At 46.2% G+C, this 22,500-nt stretch overlaps 1 protein-coding gene across 3 annotated transcripts; it reads left to right on the top strand.

Moving 5' to 3' along the window:
* Positions 1–492: 492 nt before the first annotated feature.
* Positions 493–10,323, top strand: LOC119484192 (sodium/potassium-transporting ATPase subunit beta-2-like). Of its 3 annotated transcripts, none has more exons than XM_037762854.1 (8): positions 493–737; positions 1,298–1,402; positions 1,490–1,569; positions 1,936–2,061; positions 3,444–3,503; positions 3,610–3,636; positions 4,221–4,316; positions 8,443–10,323. In XM_037762854.1, exons 1-8 carry the CDS (start codon positions 656–658, stop codon positions 8,605–8,607), a joined length of 741 nt encoding a protein of 246 aa, XP_037618782.1. In that variant the 5' UTR covers positions 493–655; the 3' UTR covers positions 8,608–10,323. The 3 variants fall into 3 exon arrangements, with proteins under 3 accessions (XP_037618782.1, XP_037618781.1, XP_037618783.1); XM_037762855.1 differs by lacking the exon at positions 493–737 and adding an exon at positions 743–788; XM_037762853.1 differs by lacking the exon at positions 3,610–3,636 and having other exon boundaries at positions 503–737.
* Positions 10,324–22,500: the final 12,177 nt, after the last annotated feature.

Here is a 22,500-nt window from a genome sequence, read left to right on the forward strand (position 1 = left end):
GGAGAGGAGGGGAATAGGGGAGGAGGAGAGGAGGAGGATGGGAGAGGAGAGGAGGAGGAGGGGAGGAGTGGGGGAGGAAGAGAGGAGGGGAGGAGGAGGAGAGGAGTGGGGGAGGATAGGAGAGGAGGAGGAGAGGAGTGGGGGAGGAAGAGAGGAGGGGAATAGGGGAGGAGGAGAGGAGGAGGATGGGAGAGGAGAGGAGGAGGATGAGAGGAGAGGAGAGGAGGAGGGGAGGAGGAGAGGAGAGGAGAGGAGAGGAGGAGGAGGAGGAGAGGAGAGGAGGAGGATGGGAAGAGAGGAGAGGAGAGGAGGAGGAGAGGAGGAGAGGAGAGGAGGAGGAGGGGAGGAGTGGGGGAGGAAGAGAGGAGGGGAGGAGGAGGAGAGGAGTGGGGGAGGATAGGAGAGGAGGAGGAGAGGAGGAGGAGAGGAGTGGGGGAGGAAGAGAGGAGGGGAATAGGGGAGGAGGAGAGGAGGAGGATGGGAGAGGAGAGGAGAGGAGAGGAGAGGAGAGGAGAGGAGTGGAGGAGAGGAGGGAGAGGAGGGGAGGGGAGAGGAGAGGAGAGGAGGAGAGGATGTGTGATATAATAACCGCTGTGTCTCCTCCTCAGGTCTCATCATTCTCTTCTATCTGGTCTTCTATCTGTTTCTGGCTGGAATGTTCATTCTCACCATGTACATCATGCTGCTGACGCTGGACGACTACAAGCCCACCTGTCAGGACCGCCTGACCACGCCAGGTAACCAAAACAAACACACCTAACACTGGCAGGACCGCCTGACCACGCCAGGTGGTTAACGAGGCTCCTCCTGTGATTGGTTAACGAGGCTCCTCCTGTGATTGGTTAACGAGGCTCAGCCTGTGATTGGTTAACGAGGCTCAGCCTGTGATTGGTTAACGAGGCTCCCCCTGTGATTGGTTAACGAGGCTCAGCCTGTGATTGGTTAACTAAGCTCCTCCTGTAATTGGTTAACGAGGCTCCTCCTGTGATTGGTTAACGAGGCTCAGCCTGTGATTGGTTAACGAGGCTCCTCCTGTGATTGGTTAACGAGGCTCCTCCTGTGATTGGTTAACGAGACTCAGCCTGTGATTGGTTAACGAGGCTCCTCCTGTGATTGGTTAACTAGGCTCCTCCTGTGATTGGTTAACGAGGCTCCTCCTGTAATTGGTTAACGAGGCTCCTCCTGTGATTGGTTAACGAGGCTCAGCCTGTGATTGGTTAACGAGGCTCCTCCTGTGATTGGTTAACGAGGCTCCTCCTGTGATTGGTTAACGAGGACGTGTGTTTTCATGTTTCAGGGATGATGATTCGTCCAAAGGGGGAGCAGCTGGAGATCAGTTTTTCGGTCTCAGAAACAGAGAGTTGGGACGGTTTCATCAACAACCTCAACGGATTCCTGTCTAGTAAGACGCTCATTAATATTAACGATTTATTAACCGTATACCTGTCTAACTGTCTACCTGTCTAACCCTCTACCTGTCTGTCTGCAGCATACAACGACAGCTATCAGGTTCAGACCAATGATGAATGTTCTCCAGATCAATATTTCATTCAAGAAGACAGTGGAGAGGTAAACCTGTCTGTCTCCCTGCTCACCTGTCTCTTCACCTGTCTCACCCTCTACCTGTCTCATTCTCTGACTACCTGTCTCTTCACCTGTCTCACCCTCTACCTGTCTCACTCTCTACCTGTCTCACTCTCTGACTACCTGTCTCTGTACCTGTCTCACCCTCTACCTGTCTGTCTGTCTCTGCCTACCTGTCTCACCCTCTACCCGTCTGTCTCTCTGCCTACCTGTCTCACCCTCTACCCGTCTGTCTCTCTGCCTACCTGTCTCACCCTCTACCCGTCTGTCTCGCTGACTACCTGTCTCACCCTCTACCTGTCTGTCTCGCTGCCTGTCTGTCTCACCCTCTACCCGTCTGTCTCTCTGCAGGTCAGGAACAATCCCAAGCGTTCCTGTCAGTTTAATCGGACGATCCTGGAGGAGTGTTCTGGGATATCGGATCGTTTCTATGGTTACAGCAGAGGTCAGCCTTGCATCCTCATCAAAATGAACCGGGTACGTACTGTAGTACGGGTACTGTAGTACGGGTAGTGTAGTACAGGTACTGTAGTACTGGTAGTAGTAGTGGTGGTAGTATATGGGATCGTTTCTATGGTTACAGCAGAGGTCAGCCTTGGATCCTCATCAAAATGAACCGGGTACTTTGACCTCTGACAGCAGTAGTAGAGGCAGTAGTAGAGGCAGTAATAGTGGTAGTAGTAGTGGTAGTAGTAGAGGCAGTAGTAGAGGCAGTAATAGTGGTAGTAGTAGTGGTAGTAGTAGAGGCAGTAGTAGAGGCAGTAATAGTGGTAGTAGTAGTGGTAGTAGTAGTGGCAGTAGTAGAGGCAGTAATAGAGGCAGTTATAGTGGTAGTAGTAGTGGTAGTAGTAGTGGCAGTAGTAGAGGCAGTAGTAGAGGCAGTAATAGAGGCAGTTATAGTGGTAGTAGTAGTGGCAGTAGTAGAGGCAGTAATAGAGGTAATAGTAGTGGCAGTAGTAGACGCAGTAATAGAGGTAATAGTAGTGGCAGTAGTAGACGCAGTAATAGAGGTAATAGTAGTGGCAGTAGTAGAGGCAGTAATAGTGGTAGTAGTAGAGGCAGTAGTAGAGGCAGTAGTAGAGGCAGTAATAGTAGAGGCAGTAGTAGAGGCAGTAGTAGAGGCAGTAGTAGTGGCAGTAGTAGAGGCAGTAGTAGAGGCAGTAATAGAGGTAATAGTAGAAGCAGCAGTAGAGGCAGTAGTAGAGGCAGTAATAGAGGTAATAGTAGAAGCAGCAGTAGAGGCAGTAATAGTGGTAGTAGTAGTGGTAGGAGTAGAGGCAGTAATAGAGGTAATAGTAGTGGCAGTAGTAGACGCAGTAATAGTGGTAGTAGTAGTGGCAGTAGTAGTGGTAGTAGTAGAGGCAGTAGTAGTGGCAGTAGTAGTGGCAGGAGTAGTGGCAGTAGTAGAGGCAATAGTAGAGGCAGTAATAGAGGTAATAGTAGTGGCAGTAGTAGAGGCAGTAATAGTGGTAGTAGTAGAGGCAGTAGTAGAGGCAGTAGTAGAGGCAGTAATAGTGGTAATAGTAGAGGCAGTAGTAGAGGCAGTAGTAGTGGCAGTGTAGAGGCAGTAATAGAGGTAATAGTACAAGCAGCAGTAGAGGCAGTAGTAGAGGCAGTAATAGTGGTAGTAGTAGAGGCAGTAGTAGAGGCAGTAATAGTGGTAATAGTAGAGGCAGTAGTAGAGGCAGTAGTAGTGGCAGTGTAGAGGCAGTAGTAGAGGCAGTAGTAGACGCAGTAATAGTGGTAGTAGTAGTGGCAGTAGTAGTGGTAGTAGTAGCGGCAGTAGTAGTGGCAGTAGTAGGGACAATGAACCCCACATACCTCTACTGACCTCTCTGTCTACCTGTCTGTCTCTCCAGGTCATCGGTATGTTACCAGGGAAGGACGGTCAGTCTCCATATGTCACCTGTGGAGCCAAGGTCTGAACCTGTCTGTCTGTCTGTCTGAATCTGAATCTGTCTGTCTCTCTCTCTGTCTGTCTGTCTGAACCTGTCTGTCTGAATCTGTTTGTCCCTCCGTCATCAGAGATACAGGGTGGACAAAGATGAGTGGGTAAGAACAGTATAAAAATCAACTTAGAACCACAGAGTCCCAATGTAGAACCACAGAGTCACAACGTAGAACCACAGAGTCACGTCATAGAACCACAGAGTCACGACGTAGAACCACAGAGTCATGACGTAGAACCACAGAGTCACGACGTAGAACCACAGAGTCACAACGTAGAACCACAGAGTCACGACGTAGAACCACCGAGTCACAGCGTAGAACCACAGAGTCACGACGTAGAACCAGAGTCACATCGTAGAATCACAGAGTCACGACGTAGAACCACCGAGTCACGACGTAGAACCACCGAGTCACAGCGTAGAACCACAGAGTCACGACATAGAACCACAGTCACGACGTAGAACCAGAGTCACAACGTAGAACCACAGTCACAAAGTAGAACCACAGTCACGACGTAGAACCACAGAGTCACGACGTAGAACCACAGAGTCAGAACTTTAGATCATGAACAGCAGCTGGTTCTAGTTCCTGTGTGAACGGAGGTATTGATCCGTGTGTGTGTGTGTGTGTGTGTGTGTGTGTGTGTGTGTGTGTGTGTGTGTGTGTGTGGGTGTGTGTGTGTGCAGAGGGAGGACAGTGAGAAGATCGGACCTCTGGCGTATTATCCTCCTAACGGAACCTTGAACCTCATGTACTACCCGTACTACGGCAAGAAAGCTCAGGTAACACACTCAACACACACTTACTATATAAACTGGTAAAACAAAGTAGTTAACTTGTTTGGTGGATTATTTCTCTGTTGTATCAATGCTAATGGTGATGCTAATGCTAATGGTCATTGTATTCTACATGGTTGAAAGCCTGTTTATTTACCTTCACAATGATGTCACACTTGTAAGGATCATGTATTTGTGGGATGAGCAGCACAGCTGATGATGTGGGGAGCGCCCAAGAACAATGTTCCAAAATGCTCCGTCAATGGTAAACAGTGTATTCTCATAAGGCTACCAGGAAGCCTGCAATGACTGCCCTTCACCGTCAGGCCCGTTGGCGCTGGTGTCTCCAACACAGACAATGGAACCTGAACATGTGGGGGAATGTCATGTTCAGTGATGAGTCCAGGTTCTGTCTGTTAAAGTTGGATGGCAGGTCAAAGTATGGAGACGACGTGGAGAACGCTCTGCTGATTGTTGAACCGATGGAGTAACAGCTTTTGGTGGGGGCAGTGTCATGGTGTGGGGGGGGGCATCTCCCTCACTGGCAAAACAAGGCTTGTCATCATTGAAGGCCATCTCAATGCAGGGAGATATCAGGATGAGATTCTGCAGCCAGTGGTGATCCCATATCTCCACAATCTGGGACCTAACTTCATCCTCCAAGAAACAACGCCCCCCCCCCACAGAGCCAGGGTTATCACAGACTACCTCCACAATGTGGGAGGAGAGAGAATGGAACGGCCTGCCAAGAGTCCACACCTCAACCCAACTCAACATGTGGGATCAGCTTGGGCGTGCTGTACGTGTTAGAGTGACCAACACAACCACGCTGGCTGACCTGCAACCAATCCTGGTTGAGGAATGGAACGCCATCCCACAGCAACGTGTGACCAGGTTGGTGACCAGCATGAGGAGGAGGTGTCAGGCTGTTGTGGCTGCGTATGGATCTTCCACCTCTACTGAGGCTCCTGACGGTGGATTCAATCAATCAATATGTCTTGTTTGTTCCTTGTTACTGATAGAGAGTTCAATCATCCACCAAACAACTCACAACAAGAGTCAACACCAACAGGAGAATACACTGTTTACCATCGACGGAGCATTTTGGAACATTGTTCTTGGGCGCTCCCCACATCATCAGCTGTGCTGCTCATCCCACAAATACATGATCCTTACAAGTGTGACATCATTGTGAAGGTAAATAAACAGGCTTTCAACCATGTAGAATACAATGACCATTAGCATTAGCATCACCATTAGCATTGGAACAACAGAGAAATAATCCACTGAACACAAGTTTAAAGGGACTATTTGTAACTTTCAGAAATGCTTCTTAACAGCGACACCTGTGGCCGTGAAATCAACGAAAGTCAGCGTCGGGCTCGCGCTTGCTCGCTCTCAATATACCTGAAGGAGCATCGCTCAACACAGTGAGGAGACACACGTCAGCTAAAAGCACAACATCACTCTATATTCCAGCTGCTTGGCAGTAATGTTAGCTGACCAGACCAAGGTCTCTCCATGAACATGATTTACATCTGATCCTAGTGTTGGCTTCTCCTGCCAGCAGCGGGGCTCTGCAGCGAGTCTCCCTGCTCTCTCCTCCCGCAGCCGGAGACACCGGCACCCGGTCGGTAACGAGAGGGTAACGTTACTAGCTGAGGAGCCCCGTCACTTCACCAGACACGGGAAAGCTCTGTTGGTCTGGAGGAGCTGCAGCAGTTATTTCTGCACAAACGTCCCCTGATCATTCTCTAGATATTCTCAGAGCTAAACTAACTCTCCTGCAGTGAGGAGTGAGCAGCGTGCACGTCTAGAGGTGGAGCGAGCTGAGAACGCGCTCTCTGAGCGAAGGCAGGCAGAGTTGGAGAGGCAGCGGCCACACACGAGCGCGCATGTGTGACGACCCGCTACATTTATGCGCGTACAAAGTTATAAATAGTCCCTTTAACATGAACTCCTCATGTCCATGATCTACTTTGTTTTCCAGTTTATCCAGTTTATATCCACTCAGTGTGTGATGCGTTCAATGTCTCCCCATCATGTTACTGAGTGTGTGGTGCGTTCAATGTCTCCCCATCGTGTTACTCAGTGTGTGATGCGTTCAATGTCTCACCATCATGTTACTGAGTGTGTGATGCGTTCAATGTCTCCCCATCATGTTACTCAGTGTGTGATGCGTTCAATGTCTCCCCATCATGTTACTCAGTGTGTGATGCGTTCAATGTCTCCCCATCATGTTACTCAGTGTGTGATGCGTTCAATGTCTCACCATCATGTTACTGAGTGTGTGGTGTGTTCAATGTCTCACCATCATGTTACTGTGTGTGATGCATTCAATGTCTCACCATCATGTTACTGAGTGTGTGATGTGTTCAATGTCTCACCATCATGTTACTGTGTGTGTGATGTGTTCAATGTCTCACCATCATGTTACTCAGTGTGTGATGCGTTCAATGTCTCACCATCATGTTACTCAGTGTGTGATGCGTTCAATGTCTCACCATCATGTGACTCAGTGTGTGATGCGTTCAATGTCTCACCATCATGTTACTGAGTGTGTGATGCGTTCAATGTCTCACCATCATGTTACTGAGTGTGTGATGCGTTCAATGTCTCACCATCATGTTACTCAGTGTGTGATGCGTTCAATGTCTCCCCATCATGTTACTCAGTGTGTGATGCGTTCAATGTCTCACCATCATGTTACTGAGTGTGTGATGCGTTCAATGTCTCCCCATCATGTTACTCAGTGTGATGCGTTCAATGTCTCCCCATCATGTTACTCAGTGTGTGATGCGTTCAATGTCTCACAATCATGTTACTGTGTGTGATGCGTTCAATGTCTCACCATCATGTTACTGTGTGTGGTGTGTTCAATGTCTCACCATCATGTTACTGTGTGTGTGATGCGTTCAATGTCTCACCATCATGTTACTCAGTGTGTGATGCGTTCAATGTCTCCCCATCATGTTACTGAGTGTGTGATGCGTTCAATGTCTCACCATCATGTTACTAAGTGTGTGATGCGTTCAATGTCTCCCCATCATGTTACTCAGTGTGTGATGCGTTCAATGTCTCCCCATCATGTTACTCAGTGTGTGATGCGTTCAATGTCTCCCCATCATGTTACTCAGTGTGTGATGCGTTCAATGTCTCACCATCATGTTACTCAGTGTGTGATGCGTTCAATGTCTCCCCATCATGTTACTCAGTGTGTGATGCGTTCAATGTCTTACTATCACGTTACTCAGTGTGTGATGCGTTCAATGTCTTACTATCACGTTACTCAGTGTGATGTGTTCAATGTCTCACCATCATGTTACTGAGTGTGATGCGTTCAATGTCTCACCATCATGTTACTGAGTGTGTGATGCGTTCAATGTCTTACTATCATGTTACTCAGTGTGTGATGCGTTCAATGTCTCACCATCATGTTACTGAGTGTGTGATGCGTTCAATGTCTTACTATCATGTTACTCAGTGTGTGATGCGTTCAATGTCTCACCATCATGTTACTGAGTGTGTGATGCGTTCAATGTCTTACTATCATGTTACTGAGTGTGTGGTGCGTTCAATGTCTTACTATCATGTTACTGAGTGTGTGGTGCGTTCAATGTCTCACCATCATGTTACTGAGTGTGTGATGCGTTCAATGTCTTACTATCATGTTACTGAGTGTGTGATGTGTTCAATGTCTCCCCATCATGTTACTCAGTGTGTGATGCGTTCAATGTCTTACTATCATGTTACTGAGTGTGTGATGCGTTCAATGTCTCACCATCATGTTACTGAGTGTGTGATGCGTTCAATGTCTCACCATCATGTTACTCAGTGTGTGATGCGTTCAATGTCTTACTATCATGTTACTGAGTGTGTGATGCGTTCAATGTCTCACCATCATGTTACTGAGTGTGTGATGCGTTCAATGTCTCACCATCATGTTACTCAGTGTGTGATGCGTTCAATGTCTCACTATCATGTTACTCAGTGTGTGATGCGTTCAATGTCTCACTATCATGTTACTGAGTGTGTGATGCGTTCAATGTCTTACTATCATGTTACTGAGTGTGTGGTGCGTTCAATGTCTTACTATCATGTTACTGAGTGTGTGATGTGTTCAATGTCTCAGGTGAACTACACACAGCCGCTGGTGGCCGTGAAGTTCCTGAACGCCTCTCTGAACACAGACATCAACGTGGAGTGTAGAATCAACTCCAACACGCTCGCCGTCGGCAGCGAGCGAGACAAGTTCGCCGGACGGGTTTCCTTCAAACTACGAATCAACGACAAATAGACACACCTGCACACCACACACACACACACACACACACATCTACACACACCACACGTTAAAGCTGCACTAATCCAGATGTTGTAAATGAAGTGACACAATCTGCCCGTTAGATCCTCATGATGCGTTCACTGACCGTCTGTTTTTAAGCACCTTTAGTCCCCAGTAGTCGTTCTGTCTCGTATCTTCTGACCTTCGACAGCTCGGTGCAGCTTTAACTCCCTGAAACCGACCAATCAGCACGCACACACGCTGTGATGTCACTGACGGGCTGGACGGCTCCGTCACCGTGTCCATCTGCATGAAGACAGCTGATGCGTTCACTGACCCGCTCCTCAATCAGTCATGTGTTTAGTTACTTATTATCACGTGTTTATTAATTATTATTTATTATCTCTTTATTGTGTATTTATGATCTATTATTATTTATTATTATCTATTATTATTTATTGTTATTTATTTATTGATGACACCATTTAGTTTTTTATCATCACAGACTTTAACAGGTTCTTACATCTGGTTTCATCAGTCAGTTCAGAAACCAGCTTCAAACCAGTTTAACTCAGAAAGACGACTGAAACGCCACAAACCAGTTCAGGAACTAAATCCCAAACCCCGATAGGAACCAGCCCAGAATGAGGAACCAGTTCATGAATCTCTTCTAAACTAGTTCAGATGACAAAGCAGATCAGGAACCAGAACAGGAACTAGTTCATGAATTACTTCTAAACCAGTTCAGAAACCAGAACAGGAACCAGTTCATGAATCTCTTCAAAACCAGTTCAGAAACCAGATCAGGAACCAGTTTCGAAATCAGAACAGGAACCAGTTCAGACATCAGATGACAAAGCAGCTCAGAAACCAGATCAGAAACCAGATCAGGAATCAGCTCAGGAATCAGCTCAGGAACCACAACAAAAACAAATCCAGAAACCAGAACAGAAACCAGTTCAGAAACCAGATCAGGAAGCAGCTCAGGAACCAGAACAGAAACCAGTTCAGAAATCAGATGACAAGGCAGATCAGGAACCAGAATAGGAAGCAGTCTAGAAACCAGAACAGGAACCGGTTTAGACACCAGAACAGAAACCAGTCCAGAAAAAGGAGCCAGTTCAGAAATCAGATGAGAAAGCAGATAAGGAACCAGAATAGGAACCAGTCCAGGAACCAGAATAGGAACCAGTCCAGGAACCAGAATAGGATCCAGGTCAGGGACCAGTTCAGAAACCATATCATTAGTAGGTCAGAATCAGGACCAGTTTGTAAACCGGAACAGGAACCAGTTCAGGAACTGGTCCGTCTCTCGGTCGTCTCCACGTCCAATCAGATGCTAGCTTCAGTAACCATGGCAACAGTCCTGAGTTAGATGTGTCTCGTTAGTTAGTTAGAGGGTTAATTAGTTAACGAGTTAGGACGTCGTTACGTGTTTTTATTTACGTGTTTGTTTTTGTTTACTATCGTCACTACGGGGCTGAGCATGACAACCGTTACCATGACAACCAGACACACCTGTCAATCACTCTATCGTGCCACGTGGAAACGCCCCTCCCACCTGTACTGCTCTCCACCAATCGTCTTCCTTCAAAGAGCGACCAGCCAATCAGATGGTCCTGCTGTATGATGTCATATGATACTCGTCTGTGATTGGTTGATTTCTCCTGCCTGAACATTTCCCTGTTTCCCCCGTGAAAATAAAACTACAAAGAAAACTACAAAAAACTACCTGTCTGTGTACTTAATGTACTAAATACTACAACCTGGAGTACTCCAGGTTAGAATACTACAACCTGTAGTACTCTAGGTTTGAATACTACAACCTGGAGTACTCCAGGTTTGAATACTACAACCTGTAGTACTCTAGGTTTAAATACTACAACCTGTAGTACTCTAGGTTTAAATACTACAACCTGGAGTACTCCAGGTTTGAATACTACAACCTGTAGTACTCTAGGTTTAAATACTACAACCTGTAGTACTCTAGGTTTAAATACTACAACCTGTAGTACTCTAGGTTTAAATACTACAACCTGTAGTACTCTAGGTTTAAATACTACAACCTGTAGTACTCCAGGTCTGAATACTACAACCTGTAGTACTCCAGGTCTGAATACTACAACCTGTAGTACTCCAGGTCTGAATACTACAACCTGTAGTACTCTAGGTTTAAATACTACAACCTGTAGTACTCCAGGTCTGAATACTACAACCTGTAGTACTCCAGGTTAGAATACAACAACCTGTAGTACTCCAGGTTTAAATACTACAACCTGTAGTACTCTAGGTTTAAATACTACAACCTGGAGTACTCCAGGTTTAAATACTACAACCTGTAGTACTCCAGGTTAGAATACTACAACCTGTAGTACTCCAGGTTAGAATACTACATGTAGAACTGGTTGACTTGCATGGTATGACCTGCTTGTCCAGAACGATGAAGAACTCATGGATGGTGCTCCTCTTCATCCCAGCGGCAGGTAGATCGGGTTGAGTGCTGCTGATGGCATCAACATGTTCCTGGATGCTTGAACCACTCTGAGGAGAAAAGAAAGAGCAAAAGTTAAACATTGAAAATCAAAGAACTAGTTGAAATCTCTCTGGTTCATTGATCTTAAATTAGTACTGCGGGTATATAAAAAAGCTTTCATATAAGAGATCATGAGTAACTATCCATCACTTTAACACTTTTTTTAGTCAAATATTTTCTACACAACAATCAATGTCATCCATGGGAGACATTACAGATGAGGGAAAGACATTGTGTGTCCTCCCAACATTACACTCTATTCGTTTCAAATGGATAAAACCTACAATACAAACCTTGTTGAACTCAACGAGATGCTTCTCAGCCGGGCTGCGGACACCTGCCTGGTCTTCTCCGGCCTGGGCTGAAGGAGGAATCAGGTGGAGGAGGAATCAGGTGGAGGAGGAGGATAATGGAAGACAGATCACTGTCCCATCCTGAACACAGAAACAAAAGAGCTCAATGTTATATAATAGAACTATAATCTAACATTTAACAACACCATTCTTTAATAAGCTGCAGCTGAACCAAGAGAAAGCGAGGGTCAAAGAGTCAAAGAGTCAAAGAGTCAAAGAGAGTCAAAGAGAGTCAAAGACAGTCAAAGAGTCAAAGAGAGTCAAAGAGTCAAAGAGAGTCAAAGACAGTCAAAGAGAGTCAAAGACAGTCAAAGACAGTCAAAGAGAGTCAAAGAGTCAAAGAGTCAAAGACAGTCAAAGACAGTCAAAGAGTCAAAGAGAGTCAAAGAGTCAAAGAGAGTCAAAGACAGTCAAAGAGAGTCAAAGACAGTCAAAGACAGTCAAAGAGAGTCAAAGAGTCAAAGAGAGTCAAAGAGAGTCAAAGACAGTCAAAGACAGTCAAAGAGTCAAAGAGAGTCAAAGACAGTCAAAGAGAGTCAAAGACAGTCAAAGAGTCAAAGAGAGTCAAAGACAGTCAAAGACAGTCAAAGAGAGTCAAACAGTCAAAGAGAGTCAAAGAGAGTCAAAGACAGTCAAAGAGAGTCAAAGAGTCAAAGAGAGTCAAAGAGTCAAAGAGAGTCAAAGACAGTCAAAGAGAGTCAAAGAGAGTCAAAGACAGTCAAAGAGAGTCAAAGAGTCAAAGAGAGTCAAAGAGAGTCAAAGACAGTCAAAGAGAGTCAAAGAGTCAAAGAGAGTCAAAGAGTCAAAGAGAGTCAAAGAGTCAAAGACAGTCAAAGAGAGTCAAAGACAGTCAAAGAGAGTCAAAGAGTCAAAGAGAGTCAAAGAGTCAAAGAGAGTCAAAGACAGTCAAAGACAGTCAAAGAGAGTCAAACACAGTCAAAGAGAGTCAAAGACAGTCAAAGACAGTCAAAGAGAGTCAAAGACAGTCAAAGAGAGTCAAAGAGTCAAAGAGAGTCAAAGAGTCAAAGAGAGTCAAAGAGTCAAAGAGAGTCAAAGACAGTCAAAGAGAGTCAAAGAGAGTCAAAGACAGTCAAAGAGAGTCAAAGAGTCAAAGAGAGTCAAAGAGTCAAAGAGAGTCAAAGACAGTCAAAGAGAGTCAAAGACAGTCAAAGAGAGTCAAAGAGTCAAAGAGAGTCAAAGACAGTCAAAGACAGTCAAAGAGAGTCAAAGACAGTCAAAGAGTCAAAGAGAGTCAAAGACAGTCAAAGACAGTTAAAGAGAGTCAAAGACAGTCAAAGAGAGTCAAAGCCAGTCAAAGAGAGTCAAAGAGAGTCAAAGAGAGTCAAAGACAGTTAAAGAGAGTCAAAGAGTCAAAGAGAGTCAAAGACAGTCAAAGACAGTCAAAGAGTCAAAGAGAGTCAAAGACAGTCAAAGACAGTCAAAGAGAGTCAAAGACAGTCAAAGAGTCAAAGAGAGTCAAAGACAGTCAAAGACAGTTAAAGAGAGTCAAAGACAGTCAAAGAGAGTCAAAGCCAGTCAAAGAGAGTCAAAGAGAGTCAAAGAGAGTCAAAGACAGTTAAAGAGAGTCAAAGCCAGTCAAAGAGAGTCAAAGAGAGTCAAAGACAGTTAAAGAGAGTCAAAGCCAGTCAAAGCCAGTCAAAGAGAGTCAAAGACAGTTAAAGAGAGTCAAAGCCAGTCAAAGAGAGTCAAAGACAGTCAAAGAGAGTCAAAGCCAGTCAAAGAGAGTCAAAGATAGTCAAAGACAGTCAAAGAGAGACAAAGAGAGTCAAAGAGAGACAAAGAGAGTCAAAGAGAGTCAAAGCCAGTCAAAGAGAGTCAAAGAGAGTCAAAGCCAGTCAAAGAGAGTCAAAGAGAGTCAAAGCCAGTCAAAGAGAGTCAAAGCCAGTCAAAGAGAGTCAAAGAGAGTCAAAGACAGTTAAAGAGAGTCAAAGCCACTCAAAGCCAGTCAAAGAGAGTCAAAGACAGTTAAAGAGAGTCAAAGCCAGTCAAAGAGAGTCAAAGACAGTCAAAGAGAGTCAAAGCCAGTCAAAGAGAGTCAAAGACAGTCAAAGACAGTCAAAGAGAGTCAAAGACAGTCAAAGAGAGTCAAAGCCAGTCAAAGAGAGTCAAAGAGAGTCAAAGACAGTTAAAGAGAGTCAAAGCCACTCAAAGCCAGTCAAAGAGAGTCAAAGACAGTTAAAGAGAGTCAAAGCCAGTCAAAGAGAGTCAAAGACAGTCAAAGAGAGTCAAAGCCAGTCAAAGAGAGTCAAAGACAGTCAAAGACAGTCAAAGAGAGTCAAAGACAGTCAAAGACAGTCAAAGAGAGTCAAAGCCAGTCAAAGAGAGTCAAAGAGAGTCAAAGAGAGTCAAAGAGAGTCAAAGCCAGTCAAAGCCCCAGACGGAGTAAATCAAAGTACCAGAGTCAACAGCATCATCCAATTCCTTCTGCACAATAAATCACTTCTTGAAGGTCACTAGTGGAGGGAGAGCCCTGCTCTGCTGGAGGACCTTTTGTTTAGATGTAGTAGGCCACCTAGATACAGAAATACTTGATTCATCCAGTATTCCATTCCTCAAAGTGGGTTTTTCAGCTAGGACTACAGAGCAGGGACCAACCTCTCCAAACATCTGGCAGCTACATCTTCTCCAAACTGCAGGATGAAGTGTTGCTCAATCTGAAATAGATAAATGACATACCAAGAGAGAGTTTGAAGAAACTTGAAGGGATAGTTCAGATCATTTGATGTGGGGTTGTATGAAGTACTTATCGAGTCACCTTCCCCCAACCTATTGCCACAATAGTCATGTTTTTCATTTACCTATACAGATGCAATTCTCTTCCCATTAAGCTGCAAGATAATATTAAAATCAACTTCAGAAACTCCTAAATGTAGTCAGTTATGTAATCCCTGGAGATCAGATACTTGTCAATCACAAAAGCACTAGCCTTTTAATGCTTTGTATGATTGAGTCATATCTTACATTACTACAAGCAGTTTAGAATCTCTATGGTTGATTTGGCATTGGAATGGGAAGTGAACGGCATCCAGACTGTAGACAGAATCAGGTACAGTACCACAACGAAGGGATGGGGAGACGATATAACCATACATACAGTATGGTTATATCGTCCTTCCCTATAGGTGAAGAAAGTGTTGCCGTTATAACATTCATTTACATTTCTATGACCTAAAATACTCATTACCAGGCCTTTGACTTCTTTGAAATTCAGTCAAGACGTCCGAGGATTTCTCATCGTCGAGAACCATATTACGACGATATTCAAACGTCATCTTCATCTTCTGCTTGATAGTGGCCTCATCAGAAGAATATTTCATGAAGGACATGGCCTCCTTGCATTGCTCTTCACTCAGGGTCGTCTCAGGACTACATGAAGCATCTCTTCTAGCTGTCGGTCCTCCACCAGACAGCTGATGTGAGGACCTTCTGGTCTCTGATGAAGCATCTCTTCTAGCTGTCGGTCCTGCACCAGACAGCTGATGTGAGGACCTTCTGGTCTCTGATGAAGCATCTCTTGTAGCTGTCGGTCCTGCACCAGACAGCTGATGTGAGGACCTTCTGGTCTCTGATGAAGCATCTCTTGTAGCTGTCGGTCCTCCACCAGACAGCTGATGTGAGGACCTTCTGGTCTCTGATGAAGCATCTCTTGTAGCTGTCGGTCCTGCACCAGACAGCTGATGTGAGGACCTTCTGGTCTCTGATGAAGCATCTCTTGTAGCTGTCGGTCCTCCACCAGACAGCTGATGTGAGGACCTTCTGGTCTCTGATGAAGCATTGTTTGTGTGATCTAAATGCTTTGGACACTGGAATATTTGGAAATATCAATTCACTATTTTCATAATATGAATCAGGCCTATAAAGTGCAACCGTTTTAATCCACTGTGTAATCTAAAGTCTCATTTTGAAGTTGTACAACCGTAATTAAATTTGGGTGCACTGGTGAAATGTACTTGTGTTGGTTTGCCTCTGCTTCTTTCTCTTTTGTACAGCCTATAGTAGGAATGCTCTTAACAGTCTAATAACAAGAACACATAAAGGACTTCCATATCCCTTTGTGGAATATGGATCCATCAGGTAAGGGAACATTAGCAGACATCTCTCTGACATGCCGTGTCGCTGCCGTCCTGACAAGGGAAAGTGAACAAGTCTATTAACGTCAATGCTTACAGTACATCTCAGAGCAATGAGAATTAAAGAAAGGCACTTACTAAAATGAATGAAACAAGTGATTGGTGAACGATTCTCAGCTCTAGTCGTTGTACACAGAGCAACAGCATGCTGAAGACATCAGAGTTACTCATGTTGAGTTTCAGTCATGTCTGCTGCAAGGATGTTAACCATCTGTCTCCGTGACGAGTCAGTCAGACCTTTCCTCCGCTTGTATTCCTGGACAATAGAGTCTCCACCGGGTTTCTTGGCCAGCGCAGATTCAACCAGCTGTGAAACGACAGAAGACAATATTCACTAAAAATGAAATAATCTTGGAGAGCTGACAGTAAATACAGGAAAATAAAATCACAACAGACATTTTACACATCAACTTACACGTTTGGCATCTTGATCTTCCTTCTGCCGTTTTCTGGAAGGGCTGTAATCCTCATGTAGAATGACTGGATCATCAGAGTCAGGATACTAGTTTCAGGATGATCGTATCATCAGGACCGCAGCCTGAAAGATCCAGCGCTGAACTGGTTACGACATCAAGCGGTGGACTGGTGGACGAAGTTGTCCCCTGGGAACCTAGGTGTAGTTCAGGAGAGAGAGGGCAGAGAGAGATAAACACCATTAGTCAGTTTATCACAACCTTAACGTGTAACTGAGTCTTATTCTATATTCACTGGACTATGCTGAAAGGAATGTGAATGAAGATAGAAGTTGACGTTGTCTGATGTGATAGTGAATCCACCAGCGTTGGGCTGCTGTGCTACTTCCTCAAAGACGTCTGTATCCACCTCAGTCCCGTCTCATCACATACTCTGATGCCTTTGGTGACGGGGGGATGGAGAACTTCAGGAACGCTTAGGGAGAAACACAAACAGGGAGTCATACCATATGATCCCATGCCATCAATCTGATCACACTGTCTGACAACTCCCATCATTCATCTTCAAAACAAGTTGATCCCCTTATACCAGCTAGGAGAGAAACTAACTCAACTCAGCCGACCAATAGAGTCAGCCCCTGATGCTGTGACCTCTGGAAACGACCTACAGGCCCGCCAGAAAGACAGGTTTCAACCAACAGAGCAATGACGTGCATCCTCACCTGACACATACACTTCCCTTTTGTTTTTACACCGGGGCGTGACTGATGGCTTACCAGCATTCAAGAACTCCTCCGAGCTCGGTTCACTGATCTTGACATATCTCTGTTCGTTATTGATTTGGGTTTTAATCAACATGATGGTATCTGTAAAAACAAAACTGAATCTGTGTTATGATCTACAACACAAAGTTACTCTGACAGCAGCAGCAGCTCCTGTTGGCATGTAGACGGGGAAATCCTATTGGTCGATTTGGGCTTTAAAAATCACAATCACAATCACAATCTGAATCTGTCTGATATCAGATTAAAGTGTCTGGACTGTGTGGAGTCTCTGAGACGTGGAGGCAGAAACCATCTGACATGTCTGTAAACACACTACTGTTAATATTAACTCATCATCACTGGACCACAGCACATCACTGGACCAGCACATCACTGGACCAGATCATCACTGGACCAGCACATCACTGGACCAGCACATCACTGGACCAGCTCATCACTGGACCACAGCACATCACTGGACCAGCACATCACTGGACCAGATCATCACTGGACCAGCACATCACTGGACCAGCACATCACTGGACCAGCTCATCACTGGACCACAGCACATCACTGGACCAGCACATCACTGGACCAGCTCATCACTGGACCAGCTCATCACTGGACCAGCTCATCACTGGACCAGCACATCACTGGACCAGCACATCACTGGACCAGCTCATCACTGGACCAGCTCATCACTGGACCACAGCACATCACTGGACCAGCTCATCACTGGACCAGCTCATCACTGGACCAGCTCATCACTGGACCAGCTCATCACTGGACCAGCTCATCACTGGTCCACAGCTCATCACTGGACTAGCTCATCACTGGACCAGCTCATCACTGGTCCACAGCTCATCACTGGACCAGCTCATCACTGGACCAGCTCATCACTGGACCAGCTCATCACTGGTCCACAGCTCATCACTGGACCAGCTCATCACTGGTCCACAGCTCATCACTGGACCAGCTCATCACTGGTCCACAGCTCATCACTGGACCACAGCACATCACTGGACCAGCTCATCACTGGACCAGCTCATCACTGGACCAGCTCATCACTGGTCCACAGCTCATCACTGGACCACAGCACATCACTGGACCAGCTCATCACTGGACCAGCTCATCACTGGACCAGCTCATCACTGGACCAGCTCATCACTGGACCACAGCTCATCACTGGACCAGCTCATCACTGGACCAGCTCATCACTGGACCAGCACATCACTGGACCAGCTCATCACTGGACCAGCACATCACTGGACCAGCTCATCACTGGACCAGCACATCACTGGACCAGCTCATCACTGGACCAGCTCATCACTGGACCAGCACATCACTGGACCAGCACATCACTGGACCAGCACATCACTGGACCAGCTCATCACTGGACCAGCACATCACTGGACCAGCACATCACTGGACCACAGCTCATCACTGGACCAGCACATCACTGGACCAGCTCATCACTGGACCAGCTCATCACTATTGGGCATACAGGACTGTTCTAGAGTTCTTGAAAGTGGTGTAGGAGGTAATATGATATGATTAAATCAATGTATACTGGCAACATGTGCAGCTTCTTTAACCGAGGGCCGGGGGTTCGTCAGGTCAGCGCTGTAATCTCAGCCCTCTTCAGTATTTACATCAATAGAAACATCCCCGATCCCTGGTCCTGTTGTCCCCCACAGCAGACGGCCTACAGCAGAGCCTGGACCTGCTAGAGCAGTACTGTCAGACCTGGACCTGCTAGAGCAGTACTGTCAGACCTGGACCTGCTAGAGCAGTACCGTCAGACCTGGACCTGCTAGAGCAGTACTGTCAGACCTGGACCTGCTAGAGCAGTACCGTCAGACCTGGACCTGCTAGAGCAGTACCGTCAGACCTGGACCTGCTAGAGCAGTACTGTCAGACCTGGACCTGCTAGAGCAGTACTGTCAGACCTGGACCTGCTAGAGCAGTACCGTCAGACCTGGACCTGCTAGAGCAGTACCGTCAGACCTGGACCTGCTAGAGCAGTACCGTCAGACCTGGACCTGCTAGAGCAGTACCGTCAGACCTGGACCTGCTAGAGCAGTACTGTCAGACCTGGACCTGCTAGAGCAGTACTGTCAGACCTGGACCTGCTAGAGCAGTACTGTCAGACCTGGACCTGCTAGAGCAGTACTGTCAGACCTGGACCTGCTAGAGCAGTACCGTCAGACCTGGACCTGCTAGAGCAGTACTGTCAGACCTGGACCTGCTAGAGCAGTACTGTCAGACCTGGACCTGCTAGAGCAGTACCGTCAGACCTGGACCTGCTAGAGCAGTACCGTCAGACCTGGACCTGCTAGAGCAGTACCGTCAGACCTGGACCTGCTAGAGCAGTACTGTCAGACCTGGACCTGCTAGAGCAGTACTGTCAGACCTGGACCTGCTAGAGCAGTACCGTCAGACCTGGACCTGCTAGAGCAGTACTGTCAGACCTGGACCTGCTAGAGCAGTACTGTCAGACCTGGACCTGCTAGAGCAGTACCGTCAGACCTGGACCTGCTAGAGCAGTACTGTCAGACCTGGACCTGCTAGAGCAGTACTGTCAGACCTGGACCTGCTAGAGCAGTACTGTCAGACCTGGACCTGCTAGAGCAGTACTGTCAGACCTGGACCTGCTAGAGCAGTACTGTCAGACCTGGACCTGCTAGAGCAGTACCGTCAGACCTGGGAGAGAGGGAGATAGAGAGAGAGAGAGAGAGAGAGAACCACAATAATAGCAGCAGCAGCTTGCTGGGAGTTCTTGATGTCTCTGGCAGTGACTGAGGAGTCTCATAGTGCTTCATACAGACGTAGTTAATTCATGATGGTAGCAGTTGGTGTCAAGCAGGCAGCAGATGCAGCCACGATACCGGAGACCACCAAGATCCAGGTGAAACCCCGCTCCAGGTGTGACCTCGCTCCAGGTGAAACCCTTCTCCAGGTATGACCTCGCTCCAGGTGTGACCCCGCTCCAAGTGTGACCCCGCTCCAGGTGCGACCCCGCTCCAGGTGTGACCTCGCTCCAGGTGTGACCTCGCTCCAGGTGTGACCCCGCTCCAAGTGTGACCCCGCTCCAAGTGTGACCTCGCTCCAGGTGTGACCCCGCTCCAAGTGTGACCCCGCTCCAAGTGTGACCTCGCTCCAGGTGTGACCCCGCTCCAAGTGTGACCTCGCTCCAGGTGTGACCCCGCTCCAAGTGTGACCCCGCTCCAAGTGTGACCCCGCTCCAGGTGTGACCTCGCTCCAGGTGTGACCCCGCTCCACGGTTAGCTGCGAGACAAGGAGGCACAAGGATTCCCGGGGAGGAATGAAGCTAGTAACAACATGGCCATGGGACATGAGTATATCCAGAAGGAGAGGGGAGCTCAGTGTGTCAGAGGAAGTCCCCCGGCAGTCGAGGCCTATAGCAGCTTCAGGATCAGCGTTATCAAAGAGGAAAGGCTTCAGCCTGCTCTGACATGTAGAGACGGGGTCTGCCTCCCGGACTGGAACTGCTGGTTCCAGAGAAGAGGAGCTTGATAGCTGAAGGCTCTGGCTCCCATTCTACTACTGGAGACTCTAGGAACCTCAAGTAACCCTGCTGCATTCTGGGAGCGCAGTGCTGTAGTGGGGTAGTAGGGTACTATGAGCTCCTGCTGCATTCTGGGAGCTGTAGTGCTCTAGTGGGGTAGTAGGGTACTATGAGCTCTTTAAGATTAAGATAAGATTATTGAGACTTATTGATCAACTGGAGAGTCTGTAGAGACTTATTGATCAACTGGAGAGTCTGAAGAGACTTATTGATCAACTGGAGAGTCTAAAGAGACTTATTGATCAACTGGAGAGTCTGTAGAGACTTATTGATCAACTGGAGAGTCTGTAGAGACTTATTGATCAACTGGAGAGTCTGTAGAGACTTATTGATCAACTGGAGAGTCTGAAGAGACTTATTGATCAACTGGAGAGTCTGTAGAGACTTATTGATCAACTGGAGAGTCTGTAGAGACTTATTGATCAACTGGAGAGTCTGTAGAGACTTATTGATCAACTGGAGAGTCTGAAGAGACTTATTGATCAACTGGAGAGTCTGTAGAGACTTATTGATCAACTGGAGAGTCTGAAGAGACTTATTGATCAACTGGACAGTCTGTAGAGACTTATTGATCAACTGGAGAGTCTGTAGAGACTTATTGATCAACTGGAGAGTCTGTAGAGACTTATTGATCAACTGGAGAGTCTAAAGATACTTATTGATCAACTGGAGAGTCTGTAGAGACTTATTGATCAACTGGAGAGTCTGAAGAGACTTATTGATCAACTGGAGAGTCTGTAGAGACTTATTGATCAACTGGAGAGTCTGTAGAGACTTATTGATCAACTGGAGAGTCTGTAGAGACTTATTGATCAACTGGAGAGTCTGTAGAGACTTATTGATCAACTGGAGAGTCTGTAGAGACTTATTGATCAACTGGAGAGTCTAAAGATACTTATTGATCAACTGGAGAGTCTGTAGAGACTTATTGATCAACTGGAGAGTCTGAAGAGACTTATTGATCAACTGGAGAGTCTGTAGAGACTTATTGATCAACTGGAGAGTCTGAAGAGACTTATTGATCAACTGGACAGTCTGTAGAGACTTATTGATCAACTGGAGAGTCTGTAGAGACTTATTGATCAACTGGAGAGTCTAAAGATACTTATTGATCAACTGGAGAGTCTGTAGAGACTTATTGATCAACTGGAGAGTCTGTAGAGACTTATTGATCAACTGGAGAGTCTGAAGAGACTTATTGATCAACTGGAGAGTCTGTAGAGACTTATTGATCAACTGGAGAGTCTGAAGAGACTTATTGATCAACTGGACAGTCTGTAGAGACTTATTGATCAACTGGAGAGTCTGTAGAGACTTATTGATCAACTGGAGAGTCTGTAGAGACTTATTGATCAACTGGAGAGTCTGAAGAGACTTATTGATCAACTGGAGAGTCTGTAGAGACTTATTGATCAACTGGAGAGTCTTTAGAGACTTATTGATCAACTGGACAGTCTGTAGAGACTTATTGATCAACTGGAGAGTCTGTAGAGACTTATTGATCAACTGGAGAGTCTAAAGATACTTATTGATCAACTGGAGAGTCTGTAGAGACTTATTGATCAACTGGACAGTCTGTAGAGACTTACTGATCAACTGGAGAGTCTGAAGAGACTTATTGATCAACTGGAGAGTCTGTAGAGACTTATTGATCAACTGGAGAGTCTGAAGAGACTTATTGATCAACTGGAGAGTCTGTAGAGACTTATTGATCAACTGGAGAGTCTGTAGAGACTTATTGATCAACTGGACAGTCTGTAGAGACTTATTGATCAACTGGAGAGTCTGTAGAGACTTATTGATCAACTGGACAGTCTGTAGAGACTTACTGATCAACTGGAGAGTCTGTAGAGACTTATTGATCAACTGGAGAGTCTGTAGAGACTTATTGATCAACTGGACAGTCTGTAGAGACTTATTGATCAACTGGAGATCAACTGGACAGTCTGTAGAGACTTATTGATCAACTGGAGAGTCTGTAGAGACTTATTGATCAACTGGAGAGTCTGTAGAGACTTATTGATCAACTGGAGAGTCTGAAGAGACTTATTGATCAACTGGAGAGTCTGTAGAGACTTATTGATCAACTGGAGAGTCTGAAG

The sequence above is a fragment of the Sebastes umbrosus genome, unplaced genomic scaffold (assembly GCF_015220745.1).
Source record: "Sebastes umbrosus isolate fSebUmb1 unplaced genomic scaffold, fSebUmb1.pri S35, whole genome shotgun sequence".
Classification (NCBI taxonomy): domain Eukaryota; kingdom Metazoa; phylum Chordata; class Actinopteri; order Perciformes; family Sebastidae; genus Sebastes; species Sebastes umbrosus.